This window comes from Juglans regia, chromosome 7, assembly GCF_001411555.2.
Source record: "Juglans regia cultivar Chandler chromosome 7, Walnut 2.0, whole genome shotgun sequence".
NCBI lineage: Eukaryota > Viridiplantae > Streptophyta > Magnoliopsida > Fagales > Juglandaceae > Juglans > Juglans regia.
Genome location: NC_049907.1, coordinates 46,621,380 through 46,642,620, shown reverse-complemented (window position 1 = coordinate 46,642,620; position 21,241 = coordinate 46,621,380). Strand labels below are relative to the sequence as shown.

The following is a 21,241-nucleotide window of genomic DNA, read 5'->3' as shown; positions in this document are numbered from 1 at the left end:
TTTTTTTTTTTTTGGTTGTTGGTGGAAGGGCTGAAATGACAACTTTGATTTTGTTTTACTCGTGGTTGATTACTCCGGCATCTGTATGGAATCTGGTCGGCACGCTTTCTAAATAGAAAAAAACCTGCGTACACGAGGACGCGATGTGGATACTCCCGGCAGCCTTCTTGGCTTGAACAACGATACAAAGCAAATGATAAACTAGTCAGTCACCTCTGTAACCCCCCCACATATGCATGCGTCAAGGTTATGCAATATTTCAATTCACGTTAATAAATTAAGAGAAATGTCATAGGTACAAATAGATTTTATAAAAATAAATTCATAAATTGACATGATTTTATATGATATATTAAATCTATTTATAATAAAAATAATTTTACATGAATCTAATATGCCACATTAAAATACGTCAGTTTATAAATTTACTTTTGTAGTTAAAATATGTTATCATAAATGAAATTATTATATTTTATTTAAAAGTTTAAAAAAATTATAATGATTATATGAGATAAAAGTTTTATTGAAAGGTCTGACAGTATAAACTATAAAGAACTTAGATTTAGAGATGGAGAGGTCGATCATTTTGGTATTAAAATATCTATATAAGAATATTATAAAAATAAAATATTTATAAATATTTAGGCCACCTCTATTAAAATTGTGATTTTAAATCATTTATTTTTATAATTCATGCAATATTTTTATTATTTTGATATTTGTTTTCCTTGTGGTTGCATATCGACCCAATCCGCGCGATTTTGGGGTAAATTGGAGCCGATCGATGCTTCATTTTTGGAGGAGGAAACCAGCCAAAACTGGTCGATGGGGAGGAGAAACACCGGCCGTCTCGACACCAACAATTATCTGGCGGTTCATGATCGGTTCATTGGCGAGCTTCGTATGAGAGAGAGAGAGAGAGAGAGAGAGAGAGAGATCGGGAAACTGGAAATAATAAGTGAGGAAGAAGACGACCTAATTTCAAAACAATGAACTGGGAAGAATAAGCGAGGAAGAATACGACTTAATTTCAAAACGATGCCGTTTGGTTTAAATCAAACGGCGTCGTTCTACTTAAATTTTTTTCAATACGTTATGTAATATTAAACGGCGTCGTTTCAATTGTGTTTAAAACACAGGCTTAAACTAAGTTTAAGTGGGATGACGTCGTTTTAACTACAAAATATATATAAAAAAAATTATAATTTCTTTAATTGGCTGGTTCAGCGGTTTGAACTAGATTTGAACCAATGTCGAATTGGCCGATATAGGTTTTTTCTATTTTTTGGTGCACGTCGACTGGTTCTCCACCGGTTTTGGCCAATTATGAGCTCCAATGGCCGATCTGAGTCGGTTTAGATCGGATTCTCGATTTCTTGTATTGCCCTAGTTTTCCTAATGCGGCTGAGGCGGTTGAGCCAGATTGATTGATTAAGCTTTTACAAGGGGCCCTAGGCCTTTTTTCTCACCCAGAAAGCCCAAAAGAAGATAGACAGAAGTTGTATGGGCCACTACATGGGCCGCAATATATTACATAAAGAAAACGTCCTGAACACCGCACAAAGAGTCGCACAACCAAAGCTCTACTCTCACTCTCAAAAAGCGCGCGAGAACTTGTTACCAGTCCGTACGACCAAGCTGAATGCCGGAGCTCCCGGAGGTGGAGGCGGCGAGGCGGGCCGTGGAGGAGAACTGCCTTGGTAAGAAGATTAAAAAGGCGGTCATAGCTAACGACCCCAAGGTCGTCGATGGAGTCACCCCCTCCGACTTCGAGGCCGCTCTCCTGGGTAAAACCGTAATTGCTGCTCACCGCAAGGGCAAGAACCTCTGGCTCCAGCTCGATTCGCCTCCCTTTCCTTCATTCCAATTTGGTACGTTGCTCTTTAAAAACCCTAAAAATATTTTAGTGAGAACAAATTCGTTTTTCTTTTTTAAGTTAACAAAATGTACCATTTTTCTCTTCCGAGGCAGATCATGTTCACCAAGAAATGACCCGAAAATAGTTTTAAAAAATAGTTTCTACTTTTTGAGAATGAACAAAGATAGAAAATGTTTAGAAACGTGGAATTACCAAACAGGGACATGCGTGGTGGAGTGTGGGTTGTAGGCTATTCTTTCTTAAATTGGTAAAAGGGTTTTTTAATTGTTTTATATTCTTTGGAAACTTTGGATTATGTTCAAAATTGACTTTCTTAATCCAAATAGAGAAACAGCTCCTGAAAAGTTGTACAAATATGATCATATGACTGATGCTCGGTGTCCATCACTTAAGTGGTCTCATGTTTTCAGGGATGGCGGGTGCCATATATATCAAGGGCGTTGCAGTTACAACATATAAGAGGTCAGGCATGTTTGGATATATCTGCTTGCCGTTCGTGTAGTATGTTATGCCTAGTCTTTTCTGTGGTAAAATTATGACATAGAAGCTGTTCTAGTTGGTACTCTTAGATGATCATGAACCACATTAAGATTATAGAGATTTGCTATTCATCGTCGACACACACACCACGCACCACATTTTTTTTAAAATTTTTTTATTTAATTTTATTTTTCCTAAACTAATTGAGTTCTTCTACTCATCATCCATATACCACATATTTAGTTAGAGAAAAAAATAAAAAATAAAAAATTATGTATGGTATGTGGGAATGATGAGTAGAATTTTTCAAGGTTATAATATAGAAAAATTCTGCTCAGCAGCTGTTTCGGAAACAGCACAACGCACACCAAAGGAAAAAACCGGCCCTAAATGCCAGGTTACGGTTCTCCCCTTCGAATGAAAACTCACGAGCTTTTCTCCCCTTTTATCCTCTCCCTTCCTGTTCAATTTTCTCCCCTCCCTCCCCGTTCTGCTCTCTCCCTCTCTCAGCTTCAGACTTCTCTCTCTTCGACAAATTCAAGATTCTACCTTCCGTCTGTTCCTTCCATTTAAGTCTTGGTTTTAGTCTTCAGATTACATCACAGAAATAGATCCCTACATAAATGGATCAAATTGCAAAGTTTACAATTTCCATAATTGAATGTTCAGCTGCAGTAAATTTTGGATTAGGCGAGAATAAAGAAGAAATCATTCTTACTTATCAAAAGAAGGAAGAAGAAACAAGAGACAACACGCCTAGGACTCTTAGGAAGTACTCCGTTACTATGGGCCCAACTCAATCACGGAAATGCCCTGCAAATATAAAAGACCGAAGCCCCAGAATAAAAAAAAAAATTTCAGAACCGGCGCCGATGGATCTGTGGGAAGAAGAAAATAGAGTGTATGTGCTTTTGGTTATACCTTCTTCTTCTCCTGTACGTGCTTCACCAGTGCTGATGACTCCCAATCTGATTATTCCTTCACGTTCTCAGCCGAAGGTCACATAGATGGATTTGGTGCGGCCCGCGATTTGGTTGAAATCTTTCTCTGCCCAACTAACCTGCACAAATTGCGGTGATTCCCGCCCATAATTGGTGACTGTGTTGAATAAGTAGACTGGATGCACTGCCGTAATGAGGGGAAACGCGACCGTAGCTGCATTTTTGTGGAGAGACTCAGGGGAGGAGATTCGCATGGAAGGGGAGGGGAGAAGCTCGAAGACCCTTGTGTTTTGCATTTCTTTTTTTTAAAAAAACGCAAGCTCGTACTGGGTGTGCGGTGTAGCGGCTGCCGTATAACAATGCTCCATAATATAATAGTTCCACAAATCCATCCCGTTGGAAGCCATAATCTGGAGCAGGAAAATTCGGGAGTGCAAAATGTAATTACCCTAGTTTTCTTTTTAAACTATAGCTTGTTATATGCATGGATCATGACATGCTTCTCTTAAATGTCAACTTCCAGATAAGTTTCATGCCCAGAAGAATACTTGTTTTTATGCAATTTTAGAGTCCTATTTTCAGGGCTGACACTGAAATTATTTATTTGGAAATTTTGTTCCAGTGTAGTGCCTGTTTGATGTTCACAATTTTTATGCTGGTTTCATATTGTTAAATGTTATAAAAGTGTTGTGCGAACAGGTCTGCTGTAAAGGACACTGATGACTGGCCTTCCAAATATTCAAAGTTTTTTGTAGAAGTAAGATCTTTTTTGCTCTTTCCATTAGTGGGAACGATTATGCTTGTATTAATTTGGTTTCCCCTTTAAATTAATGACGTCGGGATCTTACATTATTGCAGTTGTGAGAATACTGTACTTCCACACAAGCTATAGTGTGGTTCAGGTCATTTATATTAAAGTTCATGGTCTTATCTCATTAAAACCAGATTTTTTTATTATTATAAATCAAATCTACGGTGCATACTTGCCTATTCTCAATTGTTGCATTAGTTGCATTGCATCTATATTTGACAATGAAAGTTCAAAAACCTTATTAGTTTGTTGTGGGTACTCTTTGTAATTGAGTCTAAGAAGGTGAAAAAGTTCTCTTGGAGCTGGTGATTGTGCTTGTTCCATCTAGTTGTATTCTCCATACGGTTGGTATTTGAATGAGTGGGCCTTTATATTATTTTGTTCTCACGTATGGCGATTACTCTCCATTTCCTCACTAATATATGGACTGCATTTTTAATGTTTATTCACATTTGATTTGATTTAATGTTCCATACCATACACTAGAAGCAATGAGAAGGTACTTTCATCATTATAAGAATTATACTCAAACACTCAAGTCAGGAGTATAAATTTCTAATTCATCAAATGCTCTTGTGCAGCTAGATGATGGTTTGGAGCTGTCTTTCACCGACAAAAGGAGATTTGCTAAAGTCCGCTTCCTCCCAGATGTATTGTAACGTTACCTGCTAATCAACTGGAAGTTCTCCATGATATTTTTGTATTTTTATTATGAATCTCGGGAGGGATTTTATTAAGCCTTCCCAATGGTTTTGTCAATACAGCCAGCTGCAGTACCTCCCATATCTGAGCTTGGACCGGATGCTCTATTGGAGCCTATGACAATTGATGAATTTATTGACTCCTTGAGCAAGAAGAAAACTGCGATTAAGGCTTTACTACTCGACCAGGTTGGAGCTGCTTCACTTACTTTTCTGGCTGTTCCCAAGATGATTGTGCTGAAGTAATCTATGTATCATACTTGTTCGGGAATAAACAGATGCCATATCTCTATCATGTTTGCTTGGGATTATGTGATCTAGGCATTTAGAAAAATTATCTTCTCTGTTCCCCCAACAAATTTAGATGTCTGCAAAACTTTTTCATCATTAAAATTATCTGATATGATGTGACTTGTGAACAATCTGTATTCTGTTGTGCTAAATTATGTATTCGGATGAGGTTTTTGCTTGCATGCAGTGTTGTTACTTGTGTGAAGTAACTGAGAGCTGACATATGGATTATGAAATGGCTTAGAATAGAATTAAGTATTTGCTATTAAAATTGCTAGACTGTCCATGCGTTTGAGTTGATTGTAATGATTTCATATTCTATATGCATATAGTGCCTAATTCAGACTCTATATAGCTGGATATTCATTACATAATGCTTCATTCTTCGTTATGCTTGATGGTTTAAACTATTAGGAATGGAAGAAGCTGTCATGCACTTGGCATTGCTTGCCCTATGTATTTCTGCCCATTTCCTTTGGCTCCAAATAAGACAATTTTAATTGATGAGTTGGCACTTGGCTGCTGAGAATCTGAGATCTATGCCCCTCTCTTTGTTGGGGCTCCTTGAAGTTTCTAGGATTCCATGTCAATGAGGATTTTTAAATGTGTAGGTAAACCAGTCCTATTTAGTAATCTTCACAAAACAACTCTAAATTTTTTATTTTGTAGATTGATTTGAGGACAAAGCAGGAGATCTGTAAGAGTAGATAATAATTATTTGACTCACTCGTTTGTGCTATGAAAGCTTTTTAACTTATGGTTTTCTGCAACAAGAGTAATGCTAGATACAATCATGGGTTGCGCAAGTGCTGCGCACTCCTTTTGAAAAAGAGGGATTCATTATTAAAAAATTAATTTTTTCATGTGGGTTCCATATTATTCACTTTTTTTGAAAGGAGTGTGCGGCGCTTGCGCACTCTATGACTACAAATATCTTTTTTTTTTTTATAGATAAACAAAATCTTATTGAGAATAGGCCTTGAATTCTTTTACTTGGTTTGGGTTCAATCCATGTCTCTGGTACGGACGGCATCAAGAGAGTTTACCAATTGAGGTAACTCCTAGCTGACACCCTGACACCCACTGAAGTAATATAATTTGTATTCTGAGTAATGAGAAAAATTTCCCTAACAAAGTAGAATGGCATTACGAGATCATATAGTCGATCCCAAATAGTTGGGTTGAGACTTGGTCGAGTTTAGAGGCCGACGTCCACTTTCTGCCAATGTGAAATGCTACTAGCTTCTTGTTAAATTTTGGGAGGCTTTATCCAAGGGACATAGGCTGGAATATTTGTAGGTACACGGATCTTCAATGAACTACTGTCAATCAGTGTTTGAACAAGGGGTATTCAATAGTCATGATATATAATCATAATTTATAATTTTTTTAAAAAGAACTGGTGAAAGAGAGTGTAATAGTCATGATATATAATCATAATTTATAATTTTTTTTAAAAAAAAGAAGTGGTGAAAGAGAGTGTAAATCCTTTGTTCCTTGTCCTTAGCCCAAGATAGGGAAGCAGCCATAAAATGGTTCTTTGTTGGTTTACATTTTAATGTTTTCGGACCAGTTTGCTTTTTGAAAATTAGTTTTGTCATAGCCGAGCAATTCCTTTTTAAGTTGCTGAGTCTGACAAAACCAATAAAAAATATCTATTTGCTGAGCAAAAAGAGGACAGGAGGATTCTAACCCTCTATAGTTGTTTGTTTTGAACCATAGCGGTTTTCAAGAGTTATCAGTTCTGTGCAAGTATTTTATGTTTTCAATGATTATTATTTCTTTCTGTATTTTTTTTTCTTATTTTCTAAATGTTCGCAGAGTTACATGGCAGGTATTGGCAATTGGATTGCAGATGAAGTGCTATACCAAGTCAGTACATCCTTCATATCTGACATCACTTAAGTTTTATTTTCAACAAAGGATTTTCCTTCGAATATGTAGATTTAGTTTGGAAATCATTGTGACCATTAATGCTTTTGAGTTTGATGTTTCCTACACGTAAAAAAACTGATGTTTCTGTGTATGTTTTCTTCAGTTCGATGTATGTAGTTTGACTCCTTAGAGATGAATATGTTTTGACATAATAAATATCAACCTGTTCTCTGATCATCAACTTGAGAGTAAGTTTGTACTCCTGATAAAAAAAAGTTTGTACTCTTATGGGGAAAATCACTTAGGTTTTAAGGCTACGATTTTTTTTCTTTTCTGTTCTCAGAAACCTAAGGATATACCAATTGATGGTGAAGTTTTGAGACTATTAAAATTTGGTTGCTTCTTCACAACGCAAATTTTTTTCTGCAATTCAATTTAGTGATTTAATGACTAATTTATTTCCTCACAGGCAAGAATCCATCCACTGCAAATTGCTGCCAGCCTGTCCAAAGAAAACTGTGCAACTTTACACAAGTGCATAAATGAGGTGGGTGATAGTACCTTGTTTCAGAGTATTTCGTTTAAATTTTGGTTATTTCAAAATGTGGAACATACATTCTTCATGGAATACATAGAGGACAATACATGTAGGTTATTCAATATGCCGTTAGAGTTGATGCTGAATGCAGTCGCTTTCCTCTTGAGTGGTTATTTCATTTTCGATGGGGCAAAAGGCCTGGAAAAGTTAATGGTAAGATATTTCTTTTATAGGTGATCATTTTGACAAAAGAATTAATTTTACAGGTCATTGAGAAAGCAATTCAAGTTGGAGCAGATAGTAGTCAGTTTCCTAAAAACTGGATATTTCATTCCCGCGAAAAGAAATCTAAGGCTTCTGTTGATGGTTTGGCCCCCTGTCTTATGTGAAATCTTATATGATCTACAGTAATTTGTTTGGATACCTGGATAATATTTTTTATATGGTTATCTCCAAACAATGATCATTGACTGCTATCTTAATCATGTGAACTTGTCGTTCATCTCATGATGAAAGTATATGATCACACCATAGAAACTAAAGCTAGCGCCTTGTAGCACATGTGCTGAAATATTCTTTCAAATGGTCATGATAGGTTTTCAATGATGTTACTTACTTTGCTCTTTGATACTGCGAGATTATAGTCTTGGTTTTTCTCTCTTTCACATGGTCCTGATAGTTTTTCATTGATGTCACTGATTATTTTGCTATTTTTGCCTCTTCACGATCATTTCTGCTTCAAAACCATGGCAATAGCGTATCCATTTCAAGCCAGTGGTTGTCAAGGTTTTATTACTATTAGATCTCATATGCCTCGTGGGAATTTTTAGCCAATTCGATGATGTCTTGAGACCAGCACCAAATTCAAAGAACCCAAATTATTACCAATTCATTTTCTTTGCTACATTTATTTTCCTAAAACAAAATTGCATATAGATTATTTGTGTGGCTGGATTTCGTAGACGTATTGAGTTGCAAATAATTATGAAATTCTGTGTTATGACAGGGAAGAAAATTGATTTTATCAATGCTGGAGGCAGGGTATGTCTTTCTCAAACAGGACCCTTTTATGGTTATTGTTTTTTATATGGAATTCATATGTTGAGCATGGTTTTGGTCGTAGACAACAGCCTATGTACCAGAGTTGCAAAAGCTAATTGGAAACCAAGCTGCAAAAGCCTTGGGTGAACCAAAAAAGCGAACTACTAAGAGAAAAGGTGGTGGAAATGGTGACAACGACGATATTGATGAACCAGCAGATGAAAAAGAAATTATTGGAAGTGAGAAACTGAAGAAAGGACCAAAGCCTAGAGGTCGAGGTAAAAAGCCAACAGTCAAGACAAAACCTAATGACAATGATGACAACGAGAGTGATGATGATAATGCTGATGGTGGTGGTGGTGCTGCCGATGATAGTGACGATTCTGAAGTTCAAAGGAAGAATACGGAAAAGGCAACCACTAATAAACGAGCTAAGACCGAGAAGACAACCAAGAAAAAGGAGGTAACCACCCGTCAAAAAAGTAAGAAGGCAGAGAAGAAAGCGAAGTAGGTATATCTATAGATATGTAGAAGGATGTCATCTTGTTACCTGTTTTGGAAAGATTGGAATGACCATCACATTCTGTCTGTAGCAATTGTTAGTACTGGATCCTTTTTGTCATGAAATTTGGACGCGTGATCATGTGGCTTTCTTTCTGATCATCTTCCGTTATGTATTCACTCACTTCTATATTTTATATGAAAGTATGGCATTGCTGCACACCATTGTACCTTAAGATATTGCTCCGTCTTTCACATGAATGGGTCAGTTTAATCAGACTGCAAAAATTTCATCTTGGCTTTGAGTTCAACTGCAGAAATTGCACAATACATTCATTCTGGGAAATTCATCAACTCTTACTGCCTTTCCCGTTTTATAATACTTTTTCATAAATAATAATATTTGCATTAAAAAGCTCAAAATGCGAACTTCAAGTATGAGGATTAAAAATAAATAATTGGAGAAATGTTTGATCTCTGAAGAGAACTTCAACAAATTAGCTTTAAAACTACCGTAACGCACCTCAAATACTTGTCTGATATCCCCCAAACAAGATGGTATTGGGATTTCCTTCACAAAATGGTAATTTATAACAAGATCAAATGATGGTCAATTGAAACTCCATGTTTAAACCGACGGATTGGCAGATGGAAGCTGACCATAGACTTCAGGCCATTTTTGCTTCGGTTGGTCGATTGAGCTTTACTCTATTGAATTGAAACTTGGAGGGCTCTTTAATTTGAGAATTATCTTGTTGACAAAATTGATTTGTCTACAACATCGTTTTCATTTAGAAGGAAATAAAAAATGATAGGGGAAGGACAAGAACTTTAGGGCGAGACATTTTTACAGGGGAGAAGGCTGTCTTACCTTCAAACAAGTGGCAGTCATTTGGATATTAACACTTTCTAGAGGCTATTCTTTGGGTTATAGTTTTGATCCATGCGCTGGATTCAAAAAAATACTTTCAGAGCATCGGTAACTTTCTCGGGCCTGTCAAAATAAGATAAAGGTCAACTTTTCGAAAAAGAAGTTGAATTGCACATGAATGCTGTACCAAAGTGACTCACCAATCCTCCTGTGGCATATGACCAGCACCTTCTATTAACTTCAGCTTGATGGTATTGGGATTTCCTTTCTGAAACTCTTCGGCCAGAGATTGAGGCAAATACTTGTCTGATATCCCCCAAACAAGAAGTACCGGCTTATCCCATCTGTAAGCCCATAATCCACTAATTCATTACTTTATTAGCAGACAGTTGAACAGTGTCTTAGTAGAATGAACAATGGTTAATACATGTAATTGATGAAACGCACGAAAACATCCCTCTTAAACTTTGGAAGAATTGACAATTATTAGTTTGATAGGAAACCACCTGCAATGCATGTTGCATATGGCCATGGGTATCATAACATGGATTTGGATCCCCTAGAGCATTCCTGCCCAAACTCTAGGACTTAGAATAGGAAAGAGATAAATACATAAAGTGGGTCCCACAACATTTATTGAGCATTTAATGCTACTTGAGGAATTCACTCGGATAGCTATAAGTGGTGTTGGACCCATTTTATATGTTTATCTCTCTTCTACTCTAAACTTTAGTGTTTGGACATAAACTCTAGAGGATCTAAATCTTGATAATAATACTACAACCTGTGCATGTACGTAGTATCTATTAAGAAGATTCCTTGCCTTCAGTTTGCTGAGTTGACACGCTACTCATTGTAGTCAAACCCATGTCTTATTACAGTCAAGCCCTTCAAAAGTATGATGCACACCTCAAGGTGCAGAGTCGAGTAAAGAAGCGAACTTTGAGACACAATGTGATAAATTTTCCACAAAATAACCCACCTTAATTCTAGGAGTCTGTCTAAATTAGTCTACTTGCTTTTTGTCCATGTCTTCACACTTAGTTAGTTGTATGTATATATATTTGAAATATGATACACGAATGAAGTAAAGGTTGGACTAATTTAGACAACCTCCTAGAATTAAGGTGGCTTGTTTTATGGAGCTCCTAAAATTAAGGTGGCTTGTTTTGTGGAGCTCCTAGAATTAAGGTGGCTGGTTTTATGGAAAATTTGTCTATATGGTAGCTGTCAATACTCCCCCTCAAGTTGGTGCATGTACATCCGTAATGCTCAACTTGCGTGCAAAATGATGAAAAAGTTCCCGTCCTAAGGCTTTGGTGAAGATATCTGCAACTTATTCAGTCGAGGAAGTGTGAACGACTGTAAGAAGGCCCAAGTGAATTTTATCACGAACAATGTGACAGTCAATCTCGATGTGTTTGGTACGTTCATGAAACACGAGATTGTGCGTAATGTAAAGATTGGATTGGTTGTCACAATGTAAGGTGAAGGACTCGGGATGAGGAATGCCAAAATCAGTGAGAAGTTGCTTCAACCAGGTGAGTTCACAGGTGGTGACGGCCATGACTCGATATTCTGCTTCAGCTGAAAACCTTGCTATTGTAGTCTGTTTCTTTGTAAGCCATGAGATTGGATTGGTCCCTAACTGAATGAAGTATCCGGTAGAGGAGCGGCGGGTGGTGGGATAACTGGCCCAATCAGAATCAGTGTATGTTGTGACATGCATACTGTTAGAGGAAGAGAAGAAGATGCCTTGGCCTGAACTGCCTTTGATATAGAGAAGAACACGAGTAGCGGCAGTCATGTGAGGAACACGAGGAACATGCACGAATTGATTAAGAATGTTGACTGCATAGACAATATCAGGTCGGGTGATGGTCAAATAGATGAGTCGGCCAACTAAGCATCTGTAAGTGCAGGAATCAAGGAGGAGATCGTCGTTTTCAGTGCTGAGTTTCAAGTGTTGTTCCATAGGAAAAGGAGCAGTGTGGGCACCGAGTTGTCCACTGTCGTAAAGAATATCAAGGGCATATTTGCGTTGATTAAGGAAGATTCATTTGTGAGAGCGAGCAACTTCAAGTCCGAGAAAATATTTCAAATAACCAAGATCTTTGGTTTTGAAATGGGTGGAAATGAGTCCTTTGAAAAACTCAATCTGAGAGATATCGTTACCAGCAACCAATATATCATCAACGTAAACAAGAACAAGGGTAATGCTGGTGGAGGTGACAAAAGTAAATAAATAATGATCGGTCTAAGACTGATGGAAACCTGCATCCAGAAGCACAGATGTTAGTTTAAAAAACCAGTTGCGGGAGGCTTGTTTGAGGCCATAGAGAGATTTTCTGAGCAAACAGACATGGGTCTCCCCCTTTATGCAATATCCAGGAGGTGGTGTCATGTAGACTTCTTCATCAAGGTCGTCGTGTAAGAAGGCATTGTTGCATGGAAGAAAGGGTTCGTTTTAGGTGGTATATGCGGGCATTGTTGCCATGGCAGAATCGAGAAGAAAGATTGACCCAAACGGAACGTGGATTGGTATGATATTCGAGAGAATTGGCGATGGATGGGTTGATGGAGTGGAGAATCTAGGTAAGGCCATGTCTTTGGTTTGGTTCCAGTGTGGGTAGTTTGGTGAGTTGGGATCAAGGGGTGAGTGTACCATTGACAAAACTCAACTTGTTTTTAGTGTTCAAGCTCGAGTCATAGCTTTCTGCCATTTGGAAAAATTGTCTTTGGTGAGGAGACCAATGACAAAAATTAGGCTAGGTGAATTTGATGGGTGAAGGAGATAGGGGGAGGGACTGGTGGGTTGGAGGAGTTAGCTATTTATGGCTGAGGAGGGTCGGAGGGTTTAGCCATTTGTGGCTGGGGTTGGGATCGGTTTAGTCTGATACCATGTTAAAAACTAAGAGAAAGTAATTTGTATGCAAAACCTTAACTTCATTTGTGTATCATATTTCAAATATATATACGTACAACTAATTAAGTGTGAAGACATGGACAAAAAGTAAGTGGACTAATTTAGACAAACTCCTAGAATTAAGGTGGCTTGTTTTGTGGAGCTCCTAGAATTAAGGTGGCTGGTTTTATGGAAAATTTGCCTATATGGTAGCTGTCAATAGAGATAAGAGAGCTGTCTATATGGTACCTTGGCCCATTGCAGCTGGACTATCGTCTTCTTCATCTGACAAATCCTTCCTCAGACACCCTTGCAGACATGGGTGTCTGAGGAACCATGTATTGGCATTTATTGGCTTGTCTCGGATAGCCAAGACAAATGCATTTAGTAGCACGGGAGAAAAATTTGTCACGGTGAGCACTAAGGGTTTGTGCATAGCAAAGACGCCCGAAGACACGAAGATGATCATAGCTGGGTGTTTTATTAAAAAGAAATTCAAAATGTGACTTATTCTGGAGTATGCGACTTGGGGTACGATTAATGAGATATGCAGCGGTGAGGACACAATCACCTCAAAATTTTAAAGGGAGATGTGCTTGGAAACGAAGACTATGGGTAACATTTAGAAGGTGCCTATGTTTACGCTCTGCAACTCCATTTTATTGTGGAGTTTCAACACATGTACGTTCATGAATAACGCCATGATTCTGAAGATAAGTTTGAAATTGGTGAGAAAGAAATTCTTGTCCATTATCAATGCGAATAATTTTAACAGTAGTTTTAAATTGATTTTGGACAAGGGCAAAAAAATGCATTAAATGAGTAAAAACTTCAGATTTAAAACGCATTAGGTAGATCCAAGTAGTACTTGAAAAATCATCAACAATGGTGAGAAATAGTGGGCCCCACTCAGAGAAGAAATATGGTAGCCACCCCAAATATCACAAAAAATGTGATTAAAAGGAAAATCACTTTTATTTTCATTGATAGAAAAATGTAATTTGGTGTGCTTAGATTGAGCACAAACATTACAATCAAAGAGAATACATGGAGAATTAAAAAGTCTGGAAATAATGAAACGGGAAGGATGACCTAGACGTTGATGCCATAAGGTCTTATTGACAGTAGACTGGGTAGCTAAAGCAAGAGAAGGTTCAGGCCGGTACACGTAGAGCCCATTGCAGAGATGGGTATCTGAGGAACCATGTATGGGGCTCCAGTCCCATACCGATCACTGGGTGGTGGACAGTGGCACAAGACCCCCATGCTACTAAATGCATTTTTCTTGGGTGTCAAACGATAGTCTAGGTATAGGGCTAGTGGCTTGTTTAAAGTTAGCTATATGGAGAATTTTAGGAGCTCCACAAAACAAGCCACCTTAATTCTAGGAATTTGTCTGTCAATATGTTAAAAACTAAGAGAGAGTAATTTGTATGCCAAACCTTAACTTCATTTGTGTATCATATTTCAAATATATATACCATATAGACAATTTTTCCATAAAACCAGCCACCATAATTCTAGGAGCTCCACAAAACAAGCCACCTTAATTCTTTGTGTTTGGTAGCTGTCAATAACAAAGTTTTTTTATTAACAACTACTATATAGACAAATTTTTCATAAAACCAGCCACCTTAATTCTAGGAGTTTGTCTAAATTAGTCCACTTACTTTTTGTCCATGTCTTCACACTTAGTTAGTTGTACATATATTTATTTGAAATATGATACACAAATGAAGTTAAGGTTTTGCATATAAATTACTCTCTTTTAGTTTTTAACATGGTATCAGACTAAACCGATCCCAACCCAAGCCACAAATGGCTAAACCCTCCGACCCACCTCAGCCACAATTAGCTAACTCCTCCAACCCACCCGTCCCTTCCCCCTATCTCCTTCACCCATCAGATTCACCTAACCTAATTTTTGTCATTGGTCTCCTCACCGGAGACAAATTTTCCAAATGGCAGAAAGCGATGACTCGAGCTTTGAACACCAAAAACAAGTTGAGTTTTGTTGATGGTATACTCACCCCCCGATCCCAACTCACCAAACTACCCACACTGGAACCAACCAAAGACATAGAAGACGTAGTCCTTACCTGGATTCTCAACTCTATCAACCCATCCATCTCCAATTCTCTCGAATATCATACCGATCCAAGTTCCGTTTGGGTCGATCTTTCTTCTCGATTCTGCCATGGCAGCAATGCCCGCATATACCACCTAAAACAAACATTTTCTTCCCTGCAACAATGTCTTCTTACACGACGACCTTGTGAAGAAGTCTACATGACACCATCTCCTGGATATTGCATAAAGGGGGAGATCCGTGTCTGCCGGCTCATAAAATCTCTCTATGGCCTCAAACAAGCCTCTTGCAACTGATTTTTTAAACTAACATCTGTGCTTCTGGATGCAGGTTTTCATTAGTCTCAGGCCGATCATTCTTTATTTACTTTTGTCACCTCCACCAGTATTACCCTTGTTCTTGTTTACATTGATGATATATTTGTTGCTGGTAACGATATCTCTCAGATTGAGTTTTTCAAAGGACTTGAAGTTGCTCCCTCTCACAAAAGAATCTTCCTCAATCAGCGCAAATATGCCCTTGATATTATTTTCGACAGTGGACAACTCGGTGCCCACACTGCTCATTTTCTTATGGAACAACACTTGAAACTCAGCACTGAAGACGGCGATCTCCTCCCTGATTCCTGCAGTTACAGACACTTAGTTGGCCGACTCATCTATTTGACCATCACCCAACCTGATATCGTCTATGCAGTCAACATTCTCAGTTAGTTCATGCATGCACCTCGGGTTCCCCACATGACTGCTGCTACTCGTGTTCTTCGCTACATCAAAGGCTACTCATGCCAAGGCAACTTCTTCTCTTCCTCTAGCAGTATGCATGTCACATCATACACTAATTCTGATTGGGCTAGCTGTCCCACCACTGGATACTTCATTCAGTTAGGGACAAGTCCAATCTCATGGCGTACAAAGAAACAGACTTCAGTAGCAAGGTCTTCCGCTGAAGCAGAATATCTATCCATGGCCGTCACCACCTGGTTGAAGCAACTTCTCACTGATCTTGGCATTCCTCATCCCGAGTCCTTCACCTTACATTGTGACAACCAATCCGCTCTCTACATTGCGCACGATCCCGTGTTCCATGAACGTACCAAACACATCGAGATTGACTATCACATTGTTTGTGATAAAATTCGTACGGGCCTTTTTACAGCCGTTCACACTTCCTCAACTGAACAAGTTGCAGATATCTTCACCAAAGCCTTAGGACGGAAACTTTTTCATCATTTTGCATGCAAGTTGGGCATTACGGATCTACATGCGCCAACTTGAGGGGGAGTATTGATAGCTACCATATAGACAAATTTTCCATAAAACCAGCCACCTTAACTCTAAGAGCTCCACAAAACAAGCCACCTTAATTCTAGGAGCTCCACAAAACTAGTCACCTTAATTATGGGAGTTTGTCTAAATTAGTCCACTTACTTTTTGTCCACAAAACTTTAACTTCATATGTGTATCATATTTCAAATATATATACGTACAACTAACAACTAATCTTCAAATAAAAATTTGAACACATCAAACTTCATGAAGGGGATGGAAAAACTTGGATATTTTCACCATCAAAATACCCATATAAGGTTATGAGTCCTAGCATTGCACAACGAATGGCACATTGAACCTCTAGTGCAACTCAAGCATAAATTAGGAACTAGAATGCAAGACTAGTGAGCATACACAAACAAAAAGGCAGCTGGAAGACACAGGCACTTGAGCTTGGAGGCTGGGGGGTTTAATCCATTTGGAGCAGTTTCTTCTTGCTCTATATGGAGCATTTGACCACAAAGCAAGAAGCCTGTGTTTACGGGTAAGGGTAAGCTATAAGGATGTGATTTCTAAGTACTTCATTTTCTTGGCTTTCCATTATTCCTTTGCTAGCTTCTTTTGAATTCATTTTGGGTTTTATTGATGCTCCACACTTCAGGGTTTGATTCTATCTTATACTCTACTTTTATCCATCATTTTTTTAAGGCAATTATCTTTGTATACTCTTGCTGTGACTGTTTTACACCTTTTCAAACCCTGAAACAGGAACCTGGAGGGGGGGAAAAAAAGATGCTATCCCCATTTTGCAACCAGCAGCATGCTTATTGTCAATGATTCTTGAAATGAGGAATCATGTTTTGGACTTTGCAATGACATTGAATCTTGCAGGTTTCTACCACATAAGAATCTAAGATACATAAAATAATTAAAAGCTGAAACTGCAGTATAGTTCTTAACACACCATATCAACTAGTTTTTAATATGGTTAGGCATTAAAAACTAATTATTTATGTCCGGTGTACAATGTTCTGGATCTGGATTTTGACTTCTAAGATTAAGATTACGGAATGTATACAACTTCTATGCGAAACCATAAAAACTTGTGCCATAAGCACGTAAAGAAGAAACATATGTCAAGATATTCAATTCCCCAAGAGCATTATACCTTTCAGATGCAAACCCAGCTGCTATTTGGCTTAAGGTATCTGTGAAATTAATCTTTCTTGCAGCTTCAAGAAGAGCTGAAACACCAACACAGAAAACTTAAATACCCAGAATTTTCTGGTCCAAAAATGGTCAAAAGCAGAGATGAATTACATACCAAATCCAGGTCCACCACTTGCCAAATATGGTAATCGATACACTTCTGCCTTTTCCAGCTTCAAGACATAACTGCCAAGAGCATAGATTCTTTTGTAAGAGCAATGTATGCATCAAGAGTAGTTATTATGCTACAATGTAAGAATTAGGGAAACTGATTCCACTGCACCTCTGGCACATATATACAATTAGCTTTACTTGAAGATTATTAGCATTTCCTTAAAATCTTGACTGGATATCTAATAAAGGAATGAAATGCTCCTGTTCCCAGAAAAATTTAGTTTGTTCCTTTACTACTTAACAACCTTTTCAGTATTTAAGTAATGTGAAATACTGTTTAAATTTTACTAATAAATGGAATTGTTCCCACCTTAAACAAGGAATCATTAAACATAACTACAAAAATAAACCCGAGTGGGCTATATTCCAGATCAGTAACCGGGCTCAAATACACTTCAGCTCAGAAATTCAAAAATGGCAATACCAGACGAATTGACCAAAAACTTCACTGAAGCTCTAATATTAAAAGACCTAACATACATGAGACAGAAGATGTTACTGACTGCAATCAGAGGTTAAGTTTAAAGTAGTATCAAAGAGCTAGAATACTTTGGATACATACGGGCTACCTGCTTCAATAAAGCGCTCAGCCATAATCGCATTCTGGCATGTAAATTCACCAAAGAGAGGAATTCTAGAAAGAAGCAAGAAAATGATAATGAGAACATAAATCTTCTTATGACTTTTAAGGCTCATAACTTATCAACTTACTCTTTTTATTATTTAGCAGTAGTGTATAACATTACATCATAAAAACAACATTTTTCCCAAGCATGGCATTAATAAATCATCAAACACTAGCATAACCAGTTGTTAAAACCTTGCATATATGGAATATGCCACAGGAAGAGTACCAAAAGCAATGGGAAAATATGGGGTTAAAGGACAGAAAACGAACTTAAGTGGTGTCCTACTAGTAATATGATAAAAAAACAAATAAAAGGATGCAATTTTTAAAAATGTTGGCAGTAAAGCATTAAATCCATTGTATGGTCAGTATTTTGAATGTAGCCTCAATGTTGGCTGAACAACACATGAGCTGCAAGATTATTATCACATCTCATTGGCAGTAAAGCACTAAAGCCTTTGTAAGGTCAGTATTTTGAATATAGCCTCAATGTTGGCTGAACAACATATAAGCTGCAAGATTATTATCAAATATAAGCCATTCATCAATTGCTAATTCTTTCAGCAAGGTTATGAGTGAAATCATTCCACTAATGGGTCATATTACGGAACCTTAGTTTCTGAAACAGTCCAGGAATGGGAGATGAAACTGTCAATGGACTGTTCAAAATTGCGAGCTTCATTATCTTGCTAGGGTTTTTCAGGGCCCAAGTCAAACCATATGAACCTACAAGAAACCCCTTCACGGGGAAAGTGAGAGGACACGTCAGACACAAAACTTAAGTGCAACTGCAAACTTTAGCATTAATATAGTTCTAACATGATTATACTTTTACTTAACTCTTTCCAACGTGCATATCCCATTGCAAATTTAGGATGCCTTGGAAGTTGTCAAACAAAATAATGCAATATAGTCAATTCTGTTAAAGGATTTTAGATAGTTTTATCACAAATAACAATCTTATAGTTTTTCCCCCACAAGTATGTTCAAACCTGAACAACGAGAAAGAAAGGAGATTCGACCCCCAGCACATCAAGTAATCTATCAAATTCCTCATGGAACTCCTTTTCTGTAAAAGTGGAAACATCCACACTTAGAAATATGAGCTTATTGAGGAAGAAAATATGATATAAATGTTTTATTGACAAAAGATTTAAACCTGTGTAATCAAAACCATATCCCGGCTGTGGCTTGTCACTGAACCCAAATCCTATCCAATCAGGTGCGATACAGCGGAACCCAAAATCTGACATCTATGTAGGATGAAAGCAAAGATAAATATCTCTTAAAGCAATACACAAGATCAAATCAGTTGAGGACAGCTGAGAGAGGCACAATCACAACAAATGAATGGGCCAAGTGAAAGGACAGAAAAATGACATTTTGAGACATGGTCAATTGAGACATACAAAGGCAAGTAGACGGTTGGAAAAATGAAGTGTGGACGACCTCTTATATGATTTCTTTTGTTGCTGATATAAAGCAACAATGAAAGTAAACCAAGCAAAGAAAAATGGAGGCCAGATTGCAGGTCTCTGGCTAATAGTATACTAGCTTTTGACAAGCTGAAAGGCCAAGTTCCAAATTATAGGGATGTATTAGACTTAAATCCTTTCTTTAGACGAGAATTTTTTAAATCCCAATGTTTCTGGAAGAAGCAAGAAAGTCAGAGTAGGTAATCAGATAAGAAGTGAAAGTATGTTTAGCATCAACAACAAAATTTGGCAAGCCAACCTGAGACATGACAACTCGATAGCTGTAAGATTGAGTTGGAGCCCCATGAAGGAAGACGATTGTTCCACGTCGGCCCTTAGCCAATCCTGCAAGGATAGAATAAAATTTTCAAAATTCTTAAGTTGAAAAAAATGGAATTAATGCAGCTGCAGATAATTTTACCAGTTTCCCTCACAAACCATCTAAACTTCCCAGACTTGATGGATGAGCCATATTCCCTTCCCTTGTCTTCTATCCTCTAAAATTGGAAAACAAAAAAGTTGCAAGATAGTAATGAATATAGCATGTATCAAGAACCTTCAACAAATGACAAATCACAGACGGGTAGATTATAAAGCGAATGAGCAGTCAATCTGGATTAGCCATTTCTTTACTAAGAAGCTAATATTATTGGGAGTACCGTATACAATTACTGATTAGAATATTAATCTGATGGAAACCCAAAAGAAGATAAAAAAAACTAACCATTTTCCATGACTGGATCGTTCTAAATTTTTGGAATTTTCATTGAAATTTTAAAAGGTACTTCTGGAATGGATTTCACAGGATCCAAGAAATAGATCACTTAACATAATTAAAATTTTCTAAGCTTGAGGAGGCCTCCCACAAAGTCCTCAACTTAAAGAATTTGCTAACTGATAAGAGCTTGGAAACGAGTATAAAACTCCATGAACTCAACGAACATACTCTCTCAAACCAAATGAATAATGGATGATAACAAATTTGAACTAACATCGCCAGCTCATTGAACTTACATAAATCATTTGTCCGACATTGCCGTCCTCAGCAGGGCTCTCCGGGAGCTGGATGGCACTGCGGCTAGATGGGTTGTCCGTTACAAAGCCAAAGGGATTGAAAGCTTGCGTGTCTTTGTCTTTGTCATTGCCTTCGGCTTGGTCTTGCTCTGCAGCATTGGCTCTGATAGTTCTTCTTGTTGGTGGTGGCGTTGTTCTACTTCTTCCAGTGCTGCTCCTCAGTCTGTCGGAGCTGGTTTTGGCAATGATGGCGGAGTGAGAGAGTGGGAGGTTGAGAGGGGAAGAGAGGAGGGTCCAAGCCATATTGGGTGCTGGAGTTGGAGAGACAGAGAAAGAGAGAGAGAGAGCTGGAAACGTTATAGCGCACCAACCACCAGCTCCTGTTGCATTTTCTCGTGGATCAGAAAACGTTGGCAATGCTACCATTTTGAATATTCTCGTGGATGAGAAATGTTGGGTGGTATTATGTCTTGCAAATTTACATTTATCTTCTTCTTTTTTCCTCAGCTTCTCTCTTTATTTTGTTAATATATATTTATGAGTATTG

General features: G+C 37.8%; 2 protein-coding genes across 4 annotated transcripts; one reads left to right on the top strand and one right to left on the bottom strand.

The window, feature by feature from the left end:
- The first annotated feature begins 1,559 nt into the window (after positions 1 to 1,559).
- On the top strand, positions 1,560 to 9,278 carry LOC108980359 (formamidopyrimidine-DNA glycosylase). 2 transcript variants are annotated; one of them, XM_018951255.2, is made up of 10 exons: positions 1,560 to 1,871; positions 2,290 to 2,341; positions 4,000 to 4,057; positions 4,693 to 4,761; positions 4,876 to 5,001; positions 6,925 to 6,975; positions 7,448 to 7,525; positions 7,783 to 7,882; positions 8,523 to 8,557; positions 8,640 to 9,278. In XM_018951255.2, the coding sequence occupies exons 1-10, from the start codon at positions 1,643 to 1,645 to the stop codon at positions 9,066 to 9,068; spliced, it is 1,227 nt and encodes a 408-aa protein (XP_018806800.2). In that variant the 5' UTR covers positions 1,560 to 1,642; the 3' UTR covers positions 9,069 to 9,278. The 2 variants fall into 2 exon arrangements, with proteins under 2 accessions (XP_018806800.2, XP_035548090.1); XM_035692197.1 differs by lacking the exons at positions 7,783 to 7,882; positions 8,523 to 8,557; positions 8,640 to 9,278 and adding an exon at positions 7,630 to 7,774 and having other exon boundaries at positions 1,576 to 1,871.
- A 268-nt stretch (positions 9,279 to 9,546) lies between these two features.
- LOC108980360 (cis-3-alkyl-4-alkyloxetan-2-one decarboxylase) lies at positions 9,547 to 21,106 on the bottom strand. 2 transcript variants are annotated; one of them, XM_018951257.2, is made up of 11 exons: positions 20,695 to 21,106; positions 20,102 to 20,177; positions 19,940 to 20,025; positions 19,365 to 19,458; positions 19,198 to 19,274; positions 18,817 to 18,944; positions 18,140 to 18,211; positions 17,519 to 17,589; positions 17,363 to 17,438; positions 10,130 to 10,291; positions 9,547 to 10,052 (listed from the first exon to the last, which is right to left on the bottom strand). In XM_018951257.2, exons 1-11 carry the CDS (start codon positions 20,995 to 20,997, stop codon positions 10,013 to 10,015), a joined length of 1,185 nt encoding a protein of 394 aa, XP_018806802.1. In that variant the 5' UTR covers positions 20,998 to 21,106; the 3' UTR covers positions 9,547 to 10,012. The 2 variants fall into 2 exon arrangements, with proteins under 2 accessions (XP_018806802.1, XP_018806803.1); XM_018951258.2 differs by having other exon boundaries at positions 10,130 to 10,273; positions 20,695 to 21,105.
- Positions 21,107 to 21,241: the final 135 nt, after the last annotated feature.

What these genes read in the sequence shown, in the direction of transcription:
- LOC108980359 (XM_018951255.2), top strand. Translation starts at nt 1,643, where the DNA reads ATGCCGGAGCTCCCGGAGGTGGAGGCGGCGAGGCGGGCCGTGGAGGAG. An exon ending in ATTCAAAGTTTTTTGTAGAA is followed by an intron (nt 4,058 to 4,692) that starts GTAAGATCTTTT and finishes GCTCTTGTGCAG; the next exon opens with CTAGATGATGGTTTGGAGCT. An exon ending in AGGCTTTACTACTCGACCAG is followed by an intron (nt 5,002 to 6,924) that starts GTTGGAGCTGCT and finishes AAATGTTCGCAG; the next exon opens with AGTTACATGGCAGGTATTGG.
- LOC108980360 (XM_018951257.2), bottom strand. Translation starts at nt 20,997, where the DNA reads ATGGCTTGGACCCTCCTCTCTTCCCCTCTCAACCTCCCACTCTCTCAC. An exon ending in ATATGGTTTTGATTACACAG is followed by an intron (nt 19,275 to 19,364) that starts GTTTAAATCTTT and finishes CCACTTTTACAG; the next exon opens with AAAAGGAGTTCCATGAGGAA. An exon ending in GGACTGTTTCAGAAACTAAG is followed by an intron (nt 18,212 to 18,816) that starts GTTCCGTAATAT and finishes GCTTCTTTCTAG; the next exon opens with AATTCCTCTCTTTGGTGAAT.